This window comes from Dromaius novaehollandiae, chromosome 4, assembly GCF_036370855.1.
Source record: "Dromaius novaehollandiae isolate bDroNov1 chromosome 4, bDroNov1.hap1, whole genome shotgun sequence".
Lineage (NCBI taxonomy): Eukaryota > Metazoa > Chordata > Aves > Casuariiformes > Dromaiidae > Dromaius > Dromaius novaehollandiae.
This window is the reverse complement of record NC_088101.1, coordinates 74,655,400-74,677,871: the sequence shown is the minus strand read 5'-3', so window position 1 is coordinate 74,677,871 and position 22,472 is coordinate 74,655,400. Positions and strand designations below refer to the sequence as shown.

The following is a 22,472-nucleotide window of genomic DNA, read 5'->3' as shown; positions in this document are numbered from 1 at the left end:
GCGCATTTGGGCATTGCATCCAGCAGCCCTGCTGCCGGGAGCTCGTGGTCGTCCTGGCACGGTGCTGCAGAAACCCGCCTGTATGCTGCTTTCAGACCTGTGCTGACTACTTGTTTCCACAAGATGTTGTGGCTGTGGAATTAAGGCATTGCGGAACCAGTTACGCTTTGCGGGAGCTAGCGAGCTATAGTAATGTTATGTAGTCCCATCACATTCCCCATCTTTCTGGCTCAGTCCTCTCTTACCTGAGATAATAAGAGCGGACTGTCTTGGATTCCCTACCAGTACTGGAAGATACACAGTAAAGACTCTTGCCATCCAAGTATCCCAAAGTAAAGTAATTGCTTAAGTGAATTATGGCACTTCAAGAGGTGTATCCCATTTCCCTGGAAAATAAATTTCCCATTGAAGTGAGAGGAAATGATGGTCATGAGCACACAGTAGGAATCTTCTGCTGAGAAAAATATTTAATATCCTGCTTTTGGGCAATTTGACAGGCATTTTGTGTTTGCAAAACAAACATGAGATTGAGAGGAATATGTGATCATTACAGTCAGTGAGCTGTCTTTATAAAATTGGAAATGACTGATGCTAAGTATCCCTTTTACGGCTCTGTTCATTGAAATAATGTCATAAATACTGCAGTATGTGTTAGGCATGCTTTAACAGACTTTCACTCGTAGGTCTCTCTTTACATTAAAGATACCTGAAGAAAATCTATGCTTTAGCTGTCTTAAGTTTCTGGGTCTTATCTCCCTCTTACCTACTTGATAGCATTTCTGGACTGTCCAAGAGGGTTGTGGCCAAGTGCCACCTACCTTTGCTGATATATATGTAACTACTAAAATGTTTCCTAATGGATCTTAAAAGTCTGTTCAGACTGCAGCTAAGTAATAAATAGGGCATGTATTCTATGTCTCTAGCGTCTTGTTCTGTGGCTGTCTGGGATTGCAAACGGATTTCGCCGATGCGCCTTACTCCGGATGCAGCCGCGTTCGCGGTGGCAGCCGCAGCTGGGCTAGCAGAGACACCTGCTGGCTGAGGCGGTTCAGCAGCAGGCCCTTTGGAGCCCGCTTGCTTTTAGTGACTCGCAAGCTTTTCCCCAAGTTGCTGCTGGAGAAATGATTCATCCAGTAGGTGCTTTTCATGCTGAAATGGATGTTCAGCCAACCATCCTTCCAAAACTCAGGAGAGCTCCATGCGGCCGATGGACCAGCACGTGTCAAGAGTGGGTAACGGGCAGGTATTCACAAATCTGTCAACCCTACGTTTTGTGAGTTTTGGTTTGCTATTGCAATAAAATCAATTGCTAGATCGGCATTCCTGATTTTTGCAGGTGATTTTTGAATGCAAGCAGGTGGGCAGCGTTAAGCCATGTTGTAAGGGCTATTCCTAATGTTTGCAGGCTTCTCTTTCACAGTTATGTTCTCATTGCACTATTTTTGGCTGATTATGGCTCTTTGCTTGCCTACTGTAGTTCCTTTGTATGGGCCCAAGACTTGGCAGCACAGTCTTATTCCCGTGAATCCTTCCAGTCCCCAAAAGGTGCGCTCATGTGCCTAACGGGCAGCTATTAGCTGTAGGAACGTGGGAACTGCTGGAACTGAGCAGAACACACCTCTGCTCAGCCTGTAGCCCTCTCTCTGGCTGTGACCAGCGCCAGGGGATTTAAAGGAAATAACCACTGCACTGGTTTTAGGTTGTGCACCCATGCCTTCTGTCCCTCCCTGTTTAAAAACTGGAAACAAAAGAACTGCCCAGAATTTAATTCTTGTGTGGGTGTCTTAGCCCAGGTTTCTCAATGTTTTGGTAGCAGGGTATTGTAGATTTTGTTGCTTCCTCACATAGTCTTTCGTTCGGTTGACAATGCACTGGGTTTAGTCTGCTGCTTTAGTGTCCCGGGACCCTCGCTCGGGGCAGACCTGAACGGATCTTTTATCATACGGTTGTTATATCTCTATATCGCATAGCAGGGAAAACTTGACTTACTGATCATCAGTTTATGCTCTCAACCATGAGGGAAGATAGAATTTGTTGATAACAATGAAACAGTTGTGCGTGCTTGTTGTCACAGTTAGGCTTTTGAAAATGTAAACAAATCAGAATTCATTGAAAGCCTCTAATCAGCTGCTGAAGAATGATTCTTCTTGATTACTAATTCTTGCAAATAAAGGAACAGTAGACAGAGATGTAAATGCTTATATTAAATGTCAAGCAGTCCTGCTTTTGGTCTTAATTAGGATGTGTAATTTTTATGTAATTTCCTTCTTAGTAATTTAATATAACCTTTGACTGCATCTCTTGCTGCTTCTGGAAGCTATTTTTGTGTTAAAGCTAGAATTACTGCATTTAGCTTACATCTGTTTTTTAAAATCGTATTCTGGAAATTTCTTTCTCATATGATCAAGTTAATGCTATAATGCATATAGGCACAATGGGGAAAAATAATGATATTTATGTGTTAGTCACTCTGCACAGGTGTAAACTTGTTTTTTTTTCCTGTCAATATATTGCAAATATATGCATATATTTTATTTAAAGCCATCTCTCTGGTTAAATGGAGTTAAATCATGAGTTAAATTAGATTTTTCAGGATATATAAATAGCTGAGCTAGGCTGGTTATCTTCCAGTTCTGACCCTGCGCAATCACAGGATATTGACTGGACTAGTTACGCCCACTTCATCCTCCTGGATAATCCTCCTGCAATACTCCAGGGGAAAGAAAGCAAGTAAACACCTAGAAGTAAACATGCTTGAGCTATTATACCCGGTGGAAAATTCCAGCTTGCTGTTGCATTTTAGAACAAATTCTGACGTCTGTAGGTTTGACCTCTAATTCTTGTAGAGCAAAAGGTGGTTACAAAATCTTATCCGTTTGCAATTTAAGGCTTCTGCTGGTCTAGCAGTGTCACTGTAATTTCCATTCATGTAAGGTGAGTTCTAGTTATTTAAACATGAGTTGCGTGACTTCAACATGTTATCCTTAGGTGGCAAATCATTCTTATAGAACATGTCTCTCTATATGCATGTGTGTTTGTGTACAGTATATATCTGCCCTATGGACTATAGCTGCCCTGTATATATCTGCCCTATTGACATAAATTTAGTAATTTTGAAGATTTTCTGTAAATTTTCACTGCTATGAAATTCAACCCTATGTGTATTCCCTTTTAATTCCTAGATTGTCATTGTATTCAAACTGATTTTTTGGAAAACATAAATTTTGTCACCTTTAAACTATTCTCTATCTTTAGCCTTTTCAACACTCAATCAAAAAAGGGTTTTTCTACTTTTTTTTTATTTTATACCCTAGATTTTGTTACAGAATGACAATATATTAGATATCCTTCTTTTCATCAGTGTCAGATACCTGATATGCTTTCTTGATGGAGGTATGCCTCTGTGCTCTAAGTAATAGTAAATTAGTGTAAGACACCTACTGGCAATGACAAGTATAACAATGGGGAAACTGCAGCTGAAAAAAAAAATCTGATCTGATGTTTTTTAGGCAGTACAGACAAGATCTATTTAGGTAATTACTCTTTTAAAAAGCTAACTTTTATATAGAGGAAGAATATATCTGCATATCAGCTTATGTATGGATGGACTATTTGGAAAGTTGCTGCAGCATATATTCTGTTGCTATAGGGAAGACTCACTGGTTAGAGCTGGGAACTGCTAACCAAAAGTCTGACCCTGAATTCTGTTGTTCAGTTATTGCATGTAGCTTTAGGAAGCTACTGATTACGTGGGATGTTTGTTTTCTATGCTGTGAAAAGGAAGAATAACTTTTTTCCTTTATGAAAATGATATTCTGGAAAATAGATCAAATTCATGCTTGGACCTCATGCCTGTCTGGAGGGTTTTAGACTGTGCTAATGTTGTTGCTCTTGTTGCCATTTCAGTTCTGCGGAAACCAAGTCCAAGCCAAACTGTTTTTTCTGTGTCTAATCATTGTCTTTCTGCTCTACCAGTCACACAGAGTTTAAGAGCTGCGACAGGCTATGAGTGAGAAGTGGAAAATAGAAACTGCAGCCCTTATTTTAGAACTATTCTGAAGAGCTGCAGAGATGGCTTCTGAAAAGATTAAAAATTCATAAGTGAATAATAACATTGTAATTTTTCTCCTAATTAACAGAATTCCCAAATCTGAAAAATGCTGACTAATCCTAATTAAAGTGTTCTTTTCTAAAAGAACACCTGCTCTAAACCCTGAGGTGAGAAAGCCACCAGATGTTTGGGAGCTTTTTTATTTCTCTTTTTCTGGAATCTCTGTAAGAGGCAAGCTCTCAGCACATACTAAAGGAAAAAATAGCTCATATGATAATTCTTGAAGGTGAAAATGGTATGTAAAAATATTAGGTCTCTCTGCTTATCTCACCATAGTCCAATTTTATCACAGAGTGTAGCAGGACCACCCAGAGAATTAGTCTGTCACTCAGACCTGGGATATGGTTGTAAGTAGGAATCAGCAGAGCTTGAAGAAGTGGAAGAGAAATAGGAGTGTAACTTGATGGAAATCTCCGCTGTGATTGCATCTGCCTGTTTCCCATTGCATGGCTTCTTAAAATGATACTAATATTCCTGCTATAACAGTATGTGAAAATTATCACTCGAGAGAGAGGTATGCCTTGAGTGGGGAGCAGATGAAGTGTGTATCAATTCAAATAGAACAGGGGAAAAGTGAAATTAAAGCTGCGTGTAGTCTTGTCACGTGAGGGTAACCTGATTTGTGCCTTTGTGTTATCCGGGGAAATCTCTGAGCAGTGCAGCGTGATGCAAGGGGGGGTTTGGCACCTCGCGCTAGGCCAGGTGAGTTGCAGCGTGGATGCGCCTCATCTTTAGGGTGGCTCCAGCCTAGATGTGCAATGCTCAAGCTGAACTCTGCGGTTGTCCAAGCAATGCCCAACATTCGTTGCGTCAGCTGCTGTCTAGCTGGGGCTGTCATGGGCTGCCATGGGTATGGTGTGTTCCCCACTGTCTGAGTGGTGAACTGAATGCAAGTAGTCAACTGTCAAATCATCAGTTGTTTGCACAGATTCTTAAGTAATGATTGGATGTTTTTCTGAAGGAGATACTACTGCTCAAAATGGTTTGGGAATGATAAAATACTTTAGGAGTGGTGCAACAACTGTTACATTAATTTTATTGGCCTATGATAAGAAATATGTCTGGTTGGCACTATCCTTCCCAAAGTTCAGGAGCTCTTAACAGTCTGAACTTTTGTAGGCCAGGCTGTGGTCAGCACGTTAATTCCAGAAGAAGCTGGTGGATTGTAAAGACATTCGTTGACTCCCGGTGGATGTCAGTAGGAGATCGCAGGATTCTGCCTGCCAAAATATTTTTTATAACTGTAGTTTATCTGTAACAAGTACGATATACTAAAAATGTGATAAACTATATCTTCTTAAAGTGGAAGCGCAGCAAATTAAAAACAGGTATAATTTCTTAAAGGGAAACAAAGGGATGGAAATAAGGTAGGGCTTGTGGACCCAAAAAACGTCGTATTTTCAGAGATCCTTTATGGAACCAAAAAAGGAAAATCCTTAAAAATAAGGAGACCTACACTGAAGAAGGCATTCCCTCTGACTGTGGTGGGAGGTAGTGCTGGTAATAGGATGGAGGTGAGTGTCAGGATGACATCTTGGTGATGATCTGAAAATCAAAGTGTGCTCTGTTCTTCTGGGGAAGCATGAATATGCCCAAAACATAGTTAGGTTTAATAGGAAAGGAAGGTAAGAGAGTTAAAATTAAATATCATAGTATCAACTGCTGGCTGTCTATATAAGTGAAAAATTTCTGGCTGTTGCAGAAAAAGTAGTTTTGTTGTACTTCCAAGAATTCTAGTATTATTTGCCCTTCTCTTAGTGCATATGTTATGGTTGTGATTAAGCAGTCATGATGATCAGACTTCCTGGTAGTAAACATGATCATCTAAATGTACGGCTTGTTTAAGTTGTCATGGTTTCATGGGAACTTGGAGCAATACTGCCAAGAACATGCCTAGTGTAACTGTAAAGGAAGTGATACCTTAATAATGATTACTATTAATTATTATTATGTATTATTATTGAAATAAAATGTTCTCTTCTCTTCATTTTTAATCTATTTCTGATCTTTTCAGGTGCATATTCTTTTCAAAAAAGATATTATAAGTTCTGTTTTTCTTGTTTGTTCCAGCGGATTCGAGAGCTAGAAGATAAAATAGAACTTCAAAAGCGTCAACTCAAAGAAATTGAGGAAAAGGTAAATAAAAGTAATGGGCAATGCTAATGGATTTTCTTCCATACTAATTTATTTCTTCACTGATAGTTTAAAGCTAATAGTAATTATTTTAATATTGAGAGATTTATTTCAATACAAGAAAGATCAAATTTAATTTCAAATGATTTCTGCATTAAATGAAGCTTTGTCTCTAATCTGCTCAAAATTATTTGCTAGCTGGGTTTTTCACCAAGTATGCAAAGGAAACAAGGGATCTGGAAAAACACTAGACTAGAAAGGGAGGAATTGTTGTGGATCAAGAAACCATAAAAAGATTTGTCTGTATTTGACAGAAGTGGTTAACTCAACTTTGTTCTTTGGATAATGGTCCTTTGCAAAACTCTCTCTCAAAAAAAAAAAAAAAAGTTAATGAGGCACATGATGAATACTGCAAATTGAAAATGTCTCTTGCTTTAAGACAGAAACAAGCTTCAAATTAATATCCTGAATACAGATATTCTCCAGTTTTGAAGAAGTGCAGATTGAGCCTTAAGACATCAAAAATGTTTAAATCACTGGGGCCCCAGTCCAGAGAAGTCACCAAGTTCCCTGACTGTGGAATTTAATGTTTCCCAAGCCTGTGGAGGTTAGGCTGTCCTGCACGCACAGACTGACAGTGAGGCTTTCTCCATGCTTTAGTGATGTTTTAGTTAAGTTGCTTTCTCTAAACCAGTGACTAGATGCCAAAGTCAGTCATGTCATCTCAGGTAGAACATGGGTGCCTACTCCTGGGGTAAACCTGTGGGGATGCTGAATGTAGAGCTTAGCAGAGGTTGCACACTTTGGTTTTTCCTTTTGGGATTAGAATGAGATAAACGAGCGAAAGGAAGGCTTTTGGAGGGCTCCAGGTGGGCGAGAGCTGGAAGAGGTCAGTGAGGTTTTGCAGAGCTGTGAGAGCGTTTGGGGAGCAGTGCGCTGGATGGGGGAAGGCTTTCCTCTCGCTGTTCCTTCAGCTACTCTCAGGATGCGGCACTCCTGCCTGCATGACCCTCTGAGGGTATTGCACATTTATCCAGCAGCTACCCTAGTTCCCTCAGCAGCTTCCTTGGCCTCTCTTGCCCCCATTGTAGTTGTCTCCCCTCTGCACTACCCTTCCTGCACTTTTTGAACCATGGTATCTACCTGGCCTTGTGGAAAAGCCAGACAGCCCTGAGTGGCTGGGCCCTCTGCGCCCTGGCTGTGGCTCGTGTGTCTGTATCCCACTGGGGAGGCAGACGGCAAAGCTGAGCAGTGATCCATGTTCCCGCTCTCCAGAAACACAGGCAGCGTCCACCCGCAGAGGGCTCTTTTGCTGCCCTTGCCCTTTCTGCCCTGGGCCACTGCCGTACCTGAAGTTGCTCCTGCCTAACAGCTCGTGATGTCTAAGATACTGCAGTTAACTGCTCAAGGTAAAGAAACCTTGAGGTGCAGGTGATAGCTCTACATGTTAGCTACTGGCAAGCACTGTTTTTTATCTGCTCTCCAATCCAAGTGCCACCTACTCTACACCATCAACATCTCTAATGTTGCTATTGTCAAAAATGTGTTGTCAATCCACTGCCATAATAGTTTACAGTGTAAATATTGGATTAGCCCAGTTGTGAAATTGTGCTAATGCTGAAAATGGAAGTTCAAATGGTCTGTGCTGATTAGTCTGTGCAATGGATGGAGAAAAGTACTGGAAAAGAAACAGCTTAACCACAGCCTCAGCAGAAAGCTGGTACTGAGTTAAAATGGTTAATGTTCTCTTTTCCTTAACGTTACATTAGCAGGAGACTTCTCAAGGCTTCATCATTTTCTGACATCCTTCTACTCCTAGATGAGTGGAGGGCTTCCTTCTATCTGGTATAAAACTAAGTTGCTCTTGTTAATAATTTGCCAACTTTGTGTTCTTATGGTTCTCATCAGCTGTCACCTCCCTGAATGCTGTGTCTGTGACTGCTTGCTTAGCGTATCTAATGCCTTTGCCTGTATATTTGTACATGCACTGTATTACATTTATTTTTTTTTCCTTGGAGTTAAGGCCCATTATGAATTTGACTTCCCCCCAGGGAACAGCGTGTTGCCAGAGGATCAATGAATGGCATGGTTCTCCTTCATTGTTCTCCTGAGGGTTTAGCGTGTCCGTGGCTGCAGACTGATACCTATGTGCTGGTGACATTGAGCACAATGAGTTTCTTGAGGAAGGAAGACATACGCTTTTGAAGGAATGGAAGTTTTTATAGCTAAGCCCTGTTGCTGGGTGTAGCTAAGGGCAATGCATCACTCTTACTGTGTCATGAGTACGAGCTTTTTATTTTCCTTTATGAATGAATTCAATTTTTACATTTTGTGTGAAATTCTGTCAAGCCAGAAAATAAGAATGGCAGTATTTTCCCCATTTTTAGATTCTTCAGCCAACAATCCTGCTTCCAAAGGCTATACAGAACAATAATGTAGAATGGCAGTTTTGTTCTACCAGCTGATATATGAGGAACAAGTGCCGTTTAAGCTCATGTCATGCTTTTCTTATAATTGATTCTCTACACTTCAAGTTCCATTTAGTTTGTGCCCTTGGCTTGGTAAGTCTTGGTTAAGGAAAGCATTTAGGCATGTAATTACAAGTACGTGCTTAACTAAGTCACATAACCAGGCCTATTGTTTCTGGAATTTACATAATCCTCAAATATTACCATTTGTAAAACTGCCCTCAGATACTGAATTTTGCATCGCGTGACTTCTTTTCAGAAAAAGATTGATATACTGTATCTCTTTCAGATCAACTCAATTAATATTGATGTAAGACTAACTGCTGTAAAATAATGTCATTGAATTTCATATTACATATCTTACATCTTTTTTCTTTTCTTTTTTCCTCATTTTCTTTTGATCTTATTTTATAGTTTTTGTTCCTTTTTTTGTTTTTTTCACTAGCATTCATTCTGTGGCCTTGATGACACAACTGAGCCAAGAAGTGTGGTTGGTATTCTTTATATTTCTTTGCAGTCAATTTTTAACTCTTGGATTTTGTCATGCTTTGAGAATCGCCTTCATAAGGCCGTGAAACCATGGGGAAGGGTATGGTGTTTTTGCTAACACAGACAGGAAGACCAACTATAAAATTCAGCCTGGATCTTTAAGTTACCTTCCTAGGCTTCTGCAGAAGGTCATCAGGTTCCCAGCTAGAAATGACTTTGCATTCTTGGATACTGACTGCCTTAAGTGCCGTGAGTGCCTCTCAGTTCTGCAGAGCAGGTACATTTGGTCTGAAAGTTCAGATATTGCTGTAGGACCCTACCTTCAGACCCGCAGGATGGCCAGGTGGCTAACCGGGTTTGGTTTTCATACTGTTTTTTAAAAAGTCCTATAAGTACCACAGCCCAACACGAATTGGCTACTCGATTCTCACGTTTCCAGGAGTGCACATCATACTGAGGTGCTAACATGGGGGGCAAGTTCCCTTAACTCATCTTGCCACAGGTAAATCTGTCTCTGATTAACGTAACATAACAAAGCCTATGTTAAAAGACGTAAATATTGTTAATTGAACTCTTGCACGTTGTTGATTATTAAAAGGCTAACTGGGGGGTTAGTGATGGTAACTTTGATCTTGTTATTTTGAAGACAGCATGAAGCGTTTAGAAAGAGATTGTGGTGTCTATGTCCTTAGGGCTGTATGCCAACACTTATTTCTAAATAAATGTTATCAGTCTAAAGCTGAGCAGACATTTTTTTTTGTTCTTCAGGATATTAAAAGAGCCTATGGAGTGAACAGCTGAGTCCACGTGCAAAAATAGAAAATATTTATTTGAGCAGCTTTAAATTGGTGCATTTTTTCTTAAAACAGTTTGCATAATACTACAAGCTGCGAGATATTTGAATTTAAAATTAGATTTTTTTAAAGATATAGCTTCAAGCTGGAATGATTTGATAATCAAATAAGGACCAGCACCTCATAAACACTGAAAAAAATCAAAACGGAATTTACACTCGCACACCAATCAAACACTGGAAAAAAAAAGTCAAGTGCAATTACTAGCTGCTGTGTGAACTATTATCTACCAAATGGTTTTATTACAGTACTGAGTTCTTTGTCTCCATACTGCATGCTTTCAACAAATGTCGTTTGCATTTCACCCAGGAAACACAGAACCTCCTTTTAAATATCTATTTAAAAAGCTAAGTGTTTGACCATAAATTCTCTATAGTAAATAGCTGACAAGAAAAAAAAAACTGTTCAAAGTTGGAACACATAGAGATTTAGAATCCCACAGTGATAAAATTCATATTAAATACATAAGTTGGAAATCCACAGACAAAGAAGAGAGAGGTTTTGGCTACATAGCAAGGGAAGATGATAGATTGCTTTCAAGCAGGTAGGAGCTGCACTGGAGAATGGCATTCTGAATGTCTTTTGAAAATTAAGGCAATAACTTGTAAAGGTGTCATTGGGAGAATGAAAGATCTTGAGGTGAACCGAAAGGTCAGGAAAACAGAATGCGTGATGCGCTATGGTCAGTTATCTCTTCAAGAAGAAAGAGGGGCTAGAAGATACAGAAACTGCTGTGTAGAAAAATGTGATGAGCAGAGATATATTTGAAAAGGAGTACTGTGGAAAAGATGGTATCCTCCCAAGTGAAATAAAAGAATGCCGACATTAGCCATCAAGAAGTAAACCTGACACAACCTCACCAAGCAGAGGTAGATAAGCACAGTCATGGACATTGACCACCTGAATTACAAGGCAAATTTTGGGTGAAGCACAGATTGAAAAAATGAAGGTCGAAAAGAGTTGTTTAAGATGGAGAATGGTTAGTAAAATCAACAATGAGGCTTTTTTTCTTCCAAAGAGGGAAAAATAAGTTATTGTTTCAGAGCTGGAAAGACAATATGAAGAAATAGGTATTTTTTTTATCATTTCTAGCATGTAGGGGAATGATGAACATAATAATAGCACAGTATTTAAAGATAACTTTCTCCTCCCTAGAGTTTTCTTGAAAATCATTTTTGTGTTAAAAGGGCTATGTAGAAAACTACAGAGACACAAGTCTGATCCTTTGGAAACAATGAACTTGAATATAGAGTGGAATAAGAAAGTCGTGATAATACATCAGATAAAGTGGAAAATAAAATTGAAAAAATAATATAGGCCAAGAACAATCAAGGCAGCACAAAGCAAGCTACAGAAAAGATTTATCATAGCAACTGGATATCTCACTGTTGAAGGTGCAGAAATCAGTCTCAAAAGAAGCTGGTTCTCTCAAATAATTTTTAGGCTGCAAAGTATGATCAGAGATGTACTCTTCATGAAGAATCACCGGGCAAGATCATTTATCTGCTGAAGGAGCTGGGGCAGACCACAAGACTAATTCAGTCATAGGCAGAAAACTGTGGCTCCTGTGTGTCTGAATAACCCTGTTTCCTGACACAAAGCACAATTTAAATTAGAAACTATCAAGCAAGTCACAAGGATCATGCAAAAGTTTGGAAAATGTATCCCCAAAAGAATGTGATGCTCACAGTGTCTTCAAAAGGAATGAGCGTTTGGAGAATGTGTTCTTAAATAGAGATTTTTTCCTGTTTTAGTTAAAGCTTTTAGCAGTGTGATGACAGAATGTGGAAAAATCAGGTCTTCACTGCAAAAAGAAGAGCTTTGGCATTCATCTGAAAAGAAGGACCATAAGTAGAGTTTTGGATAACCAAACCAGGTGCTGATGAAGGAACAGAAATGGGAAAAATGTGTTTTGCATGACAAAGAAACAGATGCTCTTGCTTCTCATAGATGTAGTTTTGTTTATCATTGGAAATGAAACTTTAAGCACAAACCCACAATGATCGTTCAGCAAGTAGCTGCAATGGTAAGCGCCATGCAAAGACGGGAGTTGGTCTTGTTACAAAGGTATGTATAGTTTTGTTCTCTTATGTTTCATGTCTTTAGTTGCACTGTAGTTCACACATGATGGTTTTCTTCAAGAAACAGGCTGAATCTGGTGAAATTTCTATGAGTTTCATGATGTTTTTGTTCTGTGCTGGGACAGCAACATTTGCAGTTTTTGAAAACTGGGTATTTCACTCCAGTCTTATTAACCATTGCATGCTGGTTTTTATTATAGAACTAAGACCAGTTATCACATATTAAACGACTATATTCAGTCTGTGCAAGATCTTGGGCCTGGTTTTCACTTTCTGTGACACAGGTTTTAAATTATCCCTCCCGGCTGTATAAGCAAAGATGGAAAAAGTAAGATTCTGATTTCTGAGATCAGTTGTAACAGTTACCTGCCAAACATTTATTTTTCTTGTCTTGAACTGCAGAAGATTGAATGATCTAACTTCTGATGTACTGAACCACTAGTGAGGACAACAACAGCCTTGGTTTTGTTTGAATATATAGCATCCATGTAAATTGTTTCCTTGTAAATACGTTAATTGTGGCAGTGGACCAGGACCTGCTAACCAGTAATTTTAGAATACCATTTTAGATTAATCTTCCTTATCTAAGGGAAGCCTTTTCTCTGTCAGATCCTTCTACAAATTTTGTAATACTTAAAAAGAAAAAAAAACAACTAGGTATTATATCTGAATTAATTTTTCCAATTTTATGATGGCACTGTTTGTTTTTTGTGATCAGCGTGTCTCATATGCTAGCTATATGTCAGAATTCTGATCCAAAACTAGCTTATATTCACTAGTTATATTGCATATTACAGAGATGGACTTGATTTTCCAAAGTGTTAAACATTGGTCTACAGCCAACAAAATATATAGTCAGATTTATTTGAGCACAGGAAGAATCCCATGAAAGATGCTAGGACCCTCCATGTGTTTAAAATGTTGTGTAGGTGCTGTCCTGGTTTTATGCTGAAGTACTCAGTACTTTTCAAGATGAAGCCTCAGAAGCTTAGAGGCTTACTAGATCTCAGGGGTTGAGATCTACATCTTAAGTTGTTTACTAGCATGTATGATGAAGTATGAATCACTTCATCATACCATTCTGTGTTTAAAAATAGTCATACATTGTCTTTTGAACTAGGAAACATCCCCTTTTTGTTTTTATGTCTCAAAACAATAAAAAATATGATATAATTTATCCAAAAGAGTAGAATTTTTTTGTGATAGTACAGTTTCATTAACTCTTCTCTTCAGTAGAAAATTATCCCCGTTTCAGAACTTTGATACCTGGTTCCTCTATGAACTTGTCTAATTGTATCCTTTTTGCAGGATCTCAGGTTGTAAACTTAGACTCCTTTCATACATGCTAAATTACTTTTCAGCTAATGGAATGAGACTCTTTCATGAATAATAAATGTGTTTGGTATCAAGAAAGGTTGTTCATTTGATCATCGGAGAGGCTAAGATAACATGCTTAGACTGCAGTACATTGAGAACTTAATTTTGTTTTATCATGATGGATCCTTCATCTGAGAGAGAAAAAGAATTTTGCTACTCTGTTAAAATGTCCAGTAATGAAGGATTTGATATTCTGAATTTTAATGTTAAAATTGATGCTTCTTGGATTTTCCAGGAATTAGAAGATGCAAGTGTACCTGATGGAGAGGTAAACAGTGCTGAAGTAGAGAATTTGAGCCTCAGAATAAGAGAGCTGGAAGAGTCAGAGTTAAAACTGAAAAATGTGTTAGAGGACTACGTGGAATCAGATTCTACACTAAGAAATAGGTAAATATAGGTTTTTTTGTGTTCAAAATTTCTGCAATATGGCAAATGTACTCTTCCCTTTCCCTCTGTACTGGATGTCAAAGTATTGAGTGACCCATGCAGAACCAGCAAAAAGAAAGATTCTATGGATTTTTAGGGTGATCAGTAAAATACTCATACATGTTCTGTGTAGCTGTCAGAACAGAAATACAATACTCCAATCTTTGTTTTTGTTATTTAAATGAGCTTTACAGCATCGACTAAAATCTAGTAGCACAACCAGACAGCCTTCTCAGAATGTCATAACGTGTAAACTCTGCTTGTAAAATAGATCGCTTTTTTTTTTTTTTTTTTTTTTTTAAGTTAAGCATTATTTTGGAATAAGATACAATTCCTCTTAAATTTGGAGTTCTGTATTGCAAAAGACGTCTTCGTTTCAGAAAGCTGCTTATAGTTTAGTATGTTGATGCTAAACATTACAAAACCTAAAGGTACCATTAGGCATTAATTATACAGTTTAATAGAATAGCAAGACCAGGTGTTTGATGCTTATGGATAGCACTATTCTAAACAAAGTTAAATAGATAAAAGTATGGGGAATATAAGTGTCATTCACAAATAATTGTTTTTATGTGAGATTTAGAATGAAGGGAGTGGTGCCTTGCTGGCTGCTGGGGCGGAGGTAGCGGGAGAGTTTGGCAGGTAGGGGCAGTGAGGCAAATAAGATGGAAATAAGATGAGGAGACCGTTGGGAGATTATTGAAGACTGAATGAAGAAATACAAGGAACAAGATATGGTAGCACACAACCTTAGAGTGCACAGGGGGGAATGTGTTTCTCTCTCAGATGAGAAAAGAGGAGGCTGTAGTACCTGCAACAGGAGGTAAAAGACTGGAAAGCAATTTTCCCCTAATAAGAGGAGGATGTTTGGGAATTCAGAACTGTTAAACCGTTGAGAAGTTTTCAATGTGTAGGGTGAAAAGAGGAAGAAAACCGTGAGTCCCATGAGATTGTCTGAGATATTCCTTGTATGGAGAGGAACCACATCGCATCACATCATCTTTGGCTACTGTTTTAATAGCAACAAACAAAGAGAACCTATATTTTGTCAAATTCCAACTTTATGGACGAAGTCAGTACAGATGTGCATTATAGTTTTCCATATCCACTGTGAGGTATACTACAAGTATGATATCTCCTCTTAGGTCAGCAAAACACATAGTGGTTAACCTATAAGGTTAGTTTTGGTGGGAAGCATTTGCTGTCATTGTAAAATTTTGCTAAAATTTGCTCACCATGAACGTAGCAAAATCCTATAATCAGATATATTTAGAGAACAAAGAGATGTGGTTATCTTATGGTAAGTTGTTACTTCATATAATATGCCAAGCTTCAGTGACCCCTAATCTTATGGTTTTCATATTAAGCTCCTTTTCTATATTCATCCCTGTATCAGAGAGAGAATGAGTATAGACTTTGTCTTTAAAAACTTTGGGAGTCTCCAGTGTAATTTGCAAAATCCAGTAGACTCTTATTAATAATAATATGTTCATTATCAGTGATCTATGATTTGTTACTATTTTATTGTTGGGAGAAAAATGAAAAAATAAAAATAAATCAGTACATCGCTGATGACTGCTTATCTATCTGGAATCAGCAGCGTTAACTCAGCAAAGATCTTCATTCTTGATATCACAGGGTGAAAGAGCTGGAACTGTCAAACAAAACACTTCTGGCGACGACTGACCAATTAAATGCGAAGGTGCACCAGGCTGAAAATGCAAATGTGCGGGTTAAAGGGAGACTGCAAGACATTCAGGAGGAGCTGGTGAACTTGGTAAGAAGGATATTGTTTCAAATGACCTAGTTTAGCTTCTCTTTATGGTAACAACTTATAAATCAATCTCATCTCCAGTAACCAGACTGTTTTTAGGCAATAAATCATCTCAGGCCTTTCTTTTTTTGTAAAACCAGAGGAATCAGAAGAACCTCTTGTCTTTGTTGCCCCACTTTGTATTTCTCTAATGATTTTGACAGTGCTGCTATTATACCCCTCTTCTAGGCCTTTGAACTTTGGGATTATATGCTCCCACTTCCCTCTTTCCCCCTAATCCCAGCCAGTGTATTCCTTCTCCCTAAGTCAGACTTCATCTTTCTAGCCCCCCAGTAAAGCACCTGTTTGGTTCCCTACCATACGTAACACAACAGCAGAACACAGCTACTGCAGCCTGTTTTCTATACAAAATGCAGCTGCTCAACCTGTCGTCCGACTCTTGAATTACTCGCACATTTTCAAGCTGGGCCCCACCAGCTATTGCATCCAGTTTAAGCTTCCTACTTAGCTTTGTGTCCATCTGCCCTCTCCCAGCTTTCCTGGGTTGGTTTAAGTCTTGCCTTCTTTCGTGTGACCCCCTGTGTGAGGTGTTACCATGTGGGCCACCTCTCTGCAAAGCTCTTCCTCCAAGTCCTCCTCCTGAGGAGCAGCCTTCACTGAAACAAGCTGACCTGCTGCTGCCTTCTGAAGAATGTCACACCACTGTTTTCAATCCCTCTCAACTCCCTCTCCCCGGTGTCTGTTTTAAATTTGTCAGCTCTGCATTGGAAAGCTTCCAGCTCTCTGGAGTGCCTAAGTGCAGAAATAAATGTTTTGTATTAGGAGAGTAAGTTGTTGCCCCTTGTAATAAATAATGCAGACATTACCTGGCTTGTAAAGCTCAATGGATGGATCCCTTAAAATGGAAAGGAATGAAAGTTCTTCAGGTATAGGGCTTTTGTCCATCAGTCTACAGTTAAACAACGTTTTTTGATTCTGTTCATCATAAGATACACTTTCATTTTCTCAGCATTGTATGTCACAGTTGAATAATCTGACAGGACACTGTAGTCCCGGGTGGTATGACTCATGAGTACAAGCAATAGGCTTTGTTTTTTGTAATTAAAAAGTGAAATGTAGTTTTTCAGTACAAGAAGCTTAGTAATCCACTTCCAATTAACAGTTAAACAAACTGAACTGTTAACCCCTGCTTGCCTGACATTGCATTACATTTAAGCCTAGTTTTCCTTCTGTCCTTGCTGGTGAACACCTCTGATAGGAAAATACTGAGGTCAAAAGGATTGTTTTGAAGAAGTGCTCAGAGAGATACAGAAATGTCTCTGTGCTTCAGTCTTGCTTAAAAGTTGCCACAGTTACGCTACGATACTGGTAGCTAATGATTTGCTCAAAACAAGGGCAGGATGTGAATCATGAGAGTCTTCTCTTGTCTTTCTTTGACATCTTTCACCTTTGCATGTCTCTCAGCGTTCAAGCATGCTTTGGTGCAAATGAAAATACTAAAGACTTTCTCAAACTTGTTGAGAACACAGCTGCTCCTTTCTCCTCTTCCAGGACACTCATAAAATGAGCTAATGGATGACAGGTATGGTGAAGTGCAGAGGGCAGAAACTTGGTCCTTTAAAGATATGAATTGTGTTATATAATTGGCCAGTTTTCCTGTCTGCAATATCTCACTTTTAGAGTATGTACTTTTTTATGAACTGTTTCTTCTGCATGATGAAAATTGTTTAACACAGGGGTTTTCAGATCCTGCCTTGGATTTCAAGGTGCTACAGAAATAACAGTGTTAGGGATATGTTACTGTGTAGTTGGCAGCTGGTTGTATGAATTTCAGCCCAAAATTTCTTTTGAATTAGTAAGCACTGTAGAACATACAGTAAGTTTTAAAATACTTCCTTTTGCATTTTATCTAGTAGCAGATATGGTTTTTTTTCTTTCTACTGAGATGTTTCAGTGATGTCTGAAATGCCAAAATAGCAGGTTAGTTTTGCTCTGAATGCATGGTTTTACTGTCTTTTAAAAACTACTTATGTTAGCAGAATTGAGCAAAATTAAGAAAGACAAAGATGGAAGAGATTCAGACTAATAAATTGAATTATTAACTGTACAAATCACTGAAATTGTAGGTTGAAATCCAAGAAAAGGCAGAGAAGAAGCAAAAGCAAAAATTACATTGGCTTCAGGAGCGGCTGAAGACAAAAGAAGATGAAGTAAAAAGCCAGTCAGAGTATTTTGAGCACTACAAACAGAGGCAGAAGCAACAGACAGCAATGCTGAGAGAAAAGGAATGTTGTCTCCGGGGTAAGGTGTCTAGGCTGGAAAAGCAAGTCCTAGATCTCAGCGCTCATATTGCTCTTCTGACATCCAAGTCAGAAGAGGGAATGGTACAGGATCTCCAACAGAAGCTGGAATCAGCTTTCCCTGGGACTTACTCTGACAGGGAGGTAATGAAATTGAAAACTCTCATTGAAATTGTGGAGCATGACGTGAAAAGCCACCTTGAGACATTGCAGCATAATGTGAAGCTCTTAAGGGAAAAAGAGGAAGACTGTAGAAGAGAACAGGCAGACTTGCTGACTCAACTCCAGTGCTCCCAGGACTCTGAAGACTTTCTCAGAAGGAAATTGGAGGAATCTTGCCAACATGTTTGTAATCTGAAACTATCTGAAATCAAACTACAGGAACAAGTCGAAGAGCTTTTGGATGAAAATAGGGCTTTAAAGGACCAAGGGGACATGAAGTTAAAAAAGGAAGATGAAGAAGAGTCATGCCTTACAAGACTGGAAAATGGAGACAACATTGCAGTCAGTGTAGACCTGGTAAGTAAAAGTTAAGGCAAAGCATAATTAACTTTTATCTTTACATCATCCTGGATTACAGTTACTATGTATGCAATGGAAATGCAAGTGTGTGTTTATTACTGTATTTGTTTCCTATATTTATCTTGATATTGATATCTTGATATATATATCTTAATATAGTCTGATTCACTGAAAAATCATTGAAGTCAGTGGTAGGATTTCATTGACATCAATGCTTTTGATTAGGTGCACACTGAGGGCACTTGACAAATCTTGGTTCCTTAAGATTTTAAATGATGTGCCCAAGGCCATAGATCTGGGCTAGCACCAGAAGTAGAACCCAGGACGTCTGAGACCTCTGTGTCAAGGACACCGTTCAGTGCAGGAGTGCATGTTTGGTTGGGTGAGTTTTCACATCTTATTCATGCATGGACGCTGAAGAAAAAAGGATAACTGACAATAAATCTTGTCTATGAGATTTTCTGGGTAGTGGAAGAGAAGAGAAAATGGATACAGTATTCATGACTGGGAGTGTATTGAAATATTCAGTGGTTCATGGCTCCATACCATTGTGATGTGCTCTGAATATGTTGAATAGAACTTGTTTGCTTCACACGCTTCACTTCAGCATGGCATGGGAGAGCTCTGCATAGGCTCTAACGTGGCATTCAGCTTCTGCCAATACATTTTGCTGACAAAGAACAATTCATTTCACAGAGAGGACTCAAACAAAGTTTTATTCTTTATGCAGTAGAGTAGGAGGTTATTTTTCTTCTGAAGATTTGTTAAATAAAGTGAAATCAGCTAAGCCTCATTCTTAGCTACCCTACTCAGATTGTGACCTGATATCCCAAGGTCTCTCCGGTTTTTAACTGCAGCTAACTGGGAGATGATGAGCATGTACAAAAACCCTTTAGTATAGGAGCTCAGTCACGCCATGAGTTCTTCCCCAGAACTGGGAGCGCATCCTTTGTCCATAAAAGCCTAGAAGAAATCAAGACAAAGTTTTTAACCTGGCACTTGAAGTCAGCTTTACAGACAAAGTGATTCCGTACTACTTGTGGCTCTATAGTGCCAAAGAAGTGAGCTCTGTGAGGTTATCTTTGTGTGTGAGAGGAAGAATGATAAGATCCTCCTGCAGTAACCTGTAGCACATAGGTGCATAGTGGACCTTCGCAGAAATCTCAGGAAGTGTGCCTCACCATGTGTTTCTCCATAACTGCTCTGAGATAGCAGAGGGACTGACTGCAGTTGCCACTTCTTAAACTTAGCCCGAGCCATTGCTATGATTACTTTACCTAGTAAGTTTGTTTTTTTGGGGGTATAAAAAAAATGGTTTGAAAATAGCACAAGCTCAACATATATTTAGAGCGACTTGAATTGTACATGGGAACAATGACCAGCTGCACTACGAGGGGACTGCCCAACTGAAATAGAGGAGTACGAGGGCTTTCAGTCTCAGAGCGGGAGAACAGGCAGTGGAGAATTCTTGTAGGTTTGGGAAAATTGAGAAGGGGGGAAAGTAAGTATTGAGTTATCTGAAGGTGTGAAACCAAGATATATCACCTGACGCTGCTGAAGACTAACCCCGAAAGTCTTCAGGAAACAGAAGCAGTGGAGACCAAATCACTTTCTTTCTATCTTGAACAATAATGAAAGGTTATTTTTTCCTCTCCCCAAAGCTTTTTTAACCATTTCTTTGTTCAAGTATTAATCTATGGATCTATCACCATAGGAGCATACTGGATCTGAATTACCCAGCTTTCGGTATGAGTGAGCGTGCCATAATTCTTGTTAAGCCAGTATATTTTGTTCTGATGCACAGTCAGTTTTGTTCCTTAAATACTGTGCATAACATCACCAGCAGCAGACCTTGTTGTTTTCTGCATTGCTGGTTGTATTTTTCTCCTCTTTTGCTACTGCTATGATTCACTTGGATTATTCTAGCAAAAAACAGTGGTTTGAGAGCATAAGAAAAAATTCGGTATCCATAATAAAAGGAGGAGGGAGACCTCTGGTGTTGTATGGTAAAACTGAAGAGTTTTTTCCCCCTTGTCCTGTTTTTTAGTAACACCTATAATATCATTACGTTGGTCTTGTAGTATTCAAACCAAAGCATCCTATTTAAGCTCACCATACTCCACCATCAGCTATGAAAATGAGGAATAGTATGTAGTCTAAGAAGGATTTTCATGAAGATAATTTTGGATAGCTGGATAGCTGCTGGTATATCAGTTTTCACTAAAAGAGTGAATGGGATCATTTGTCTATTCCGCAGCCAGGAAAAAAGTAATTCGTGAATGCAGGATTATTAGAACTCTGTGAATATAAATGGTATGAAATTCCTGAGGAAATACCATGTCATTCAAATGACAAGCACATCAGTTATCCTTGAAACTACCCTTTTTCATTATTGTGTTTTCATGCATTATTACTAGATCCAATTAGATGTCATGCTCTGGTCCTGCAGAGGTGAACTGCATCTCATGGAGGGGTTTAGTCACATAAATTTTATTGGAAATTAGTTTCCAAAATTGGCAGCAGGGCCAGATCTGCAGTATTCCATTTGCAGCCTATGCCTGAATAAAAAATACAAGCAAAAGGAACTGGTAGCACTTGTCTGTGTCTTAATTTATCGGGCAGTTTCTAAATGTATCCAAATTCAAACAGTGAGCAAAGAAAGATGTCTAGAAACACAGTATGAAATTTATAGTTAAGTTAGGGATTGAAAAGAAAATTTTATTCTGAAGGATTATTCTACTTTTTACATAGTGCTTTTGCTCTCTAGGAACAGTCATGTTTTTGACCTTCACAGTGCTGGGCACTGCACAATCAAAGTCTCACTCGTACTTGATTAGACTTGCTTTTTTTCTCTCTGCTCGTGGTCATATCATTTAGTCTCTGCCCTGCTAGTGTTCCATCTGTAACATAATACATATATATTACTGAGATTTTCTTCCCCAAGTATTTGTGAATCGAGAAGAAAACATTAGGGTGAAGTCTAAAACCAAGACACTTATTTTAAAAAAAGTTGGAATGGGAAAATTCTATGAACTAATAGTAATTATAACAAAATAATGGATGTTTTGAGTATAAAATAGCAAAGGACATTTATGTGCCTGTTTGTGGTACCACAAACACTGTACATTTGTAAGCTGTTTTTTTCTTTTCCTCCTCCTTTTCCTATTAAGAATGGAGAGCTAGTCCAGGCTGACCTTCAGAACCTGAGATGGGGACCAGTCTTGGATCCACTTAGAAGCAAAGCTACTCCAAGTCCAACTGTGCTACTACATGCTAAAGAGTCTGGTATGAAAACAAGCTGGAATTTTGATTTAGTTGCTGTGCAGTAAAAGTGAAGATATTTTCATTCATGTGATGCACATTACTAACAAGGTAAAAGACCTTCTGAAAACCTTCCAATCTGGAACCTAGAGCTTGAGAAGGTGAAAGAATTACTATTCACCAGTATGACATTGGTATTTAGATATGAGCACTCTCAAGAAATTCTGGGACTTCCAAGAAGCTATAGAGATGCATAAGTAGCGGACGCATCTTCTGTGTCCTGACTGAAACAATGCTGTAGTACAGTGTTTGGAAATACTGTGCACCTTGGGTCTTTCAGAGCAAACATAACATGAAAGCTCTGATCTCAAAAAATTCTATCAGTCTAATTCTTCCCCCTGAAATTAATGGAAATTTTATAGTAGATTTCAGTGGATACAAATGCAGACCAGCACTGAATATTTTTTAACTCTGTAAGTTTAACCCAAAAGTTTTCCTATACCCTCTGTAATGAGATTTATTTTCCATTTGTAAAGTGCTTTGATAACTGTGGATACAACCAAAAAGACAAGTATAACTTTTATTTAGAGCTTATGTTTTCTTATAAATTGTGTTTTCTTATCTAATCATACATATAGTGCTTATCTTCACATCATTAGTGATACTAGAGAAAGCA

General features: G+C 38.7%; 2 protein-coding genes across 2 annotated transcripts in view; both read left to right on the top strand.

Annotated features, from left to right (window-relative positions):
• The window catches only part of JAKMIP1 (janus kinase and microtubule interacting protein 1), a 131,962-nt gene extending 119,914 nt beyond the window's left edge, over positions 1-12,048 (top strand). The window contains exons 21-23 of the mRNA XM_026122004.2: positions 6,182-6,247; positions 9,158-9,202; positions 9,970-12,048. Coding sequence (XP_025977789.1) covers positions 6,182-6,247; positions 9,158-9,202; positions 9,970-10,002 — 144 coding nt within the window. The 3' untranslated portion in view covers positions 10,003-12,048. The remainder of the gene's footprint in view (positions 1-6,181; positions 6,248-9,157; positions 9,203-9,969) is intronic.
• The window catches only part of C4H4orf50 (chromosome 4 C4orf50 homolog), an 86,165-nt gene continuing 74,372 nt past the window's right edge, over positions 10,680-22,472 (top strand). Inside the window, exons 1-6 of the mRNA XM_064511754.1 lie at positions 10,680-10,737; positions 12,043-12,122; positions 13,749-13,900; positions 15,578-15,716; positions 17,840-18,532; positions 21,706-21,820. Of these exons, the coding sequence (XP_064367824.1) occupies positions 10,680-10,737; positions 12,043-12,122; positions 13,749-13,900; positions 15,578-15,716; positions 17,840-18,532; positions 21,706-21,820 (1,237 nt within the window). The remainder of the gene's footprint in view (positions 10,738-12,042; positions 12,123-13,748; positions 13,901-15,577; positions 15,717-17,839; positions 18,533-21,705; positions 21,821-22,472) is intronic.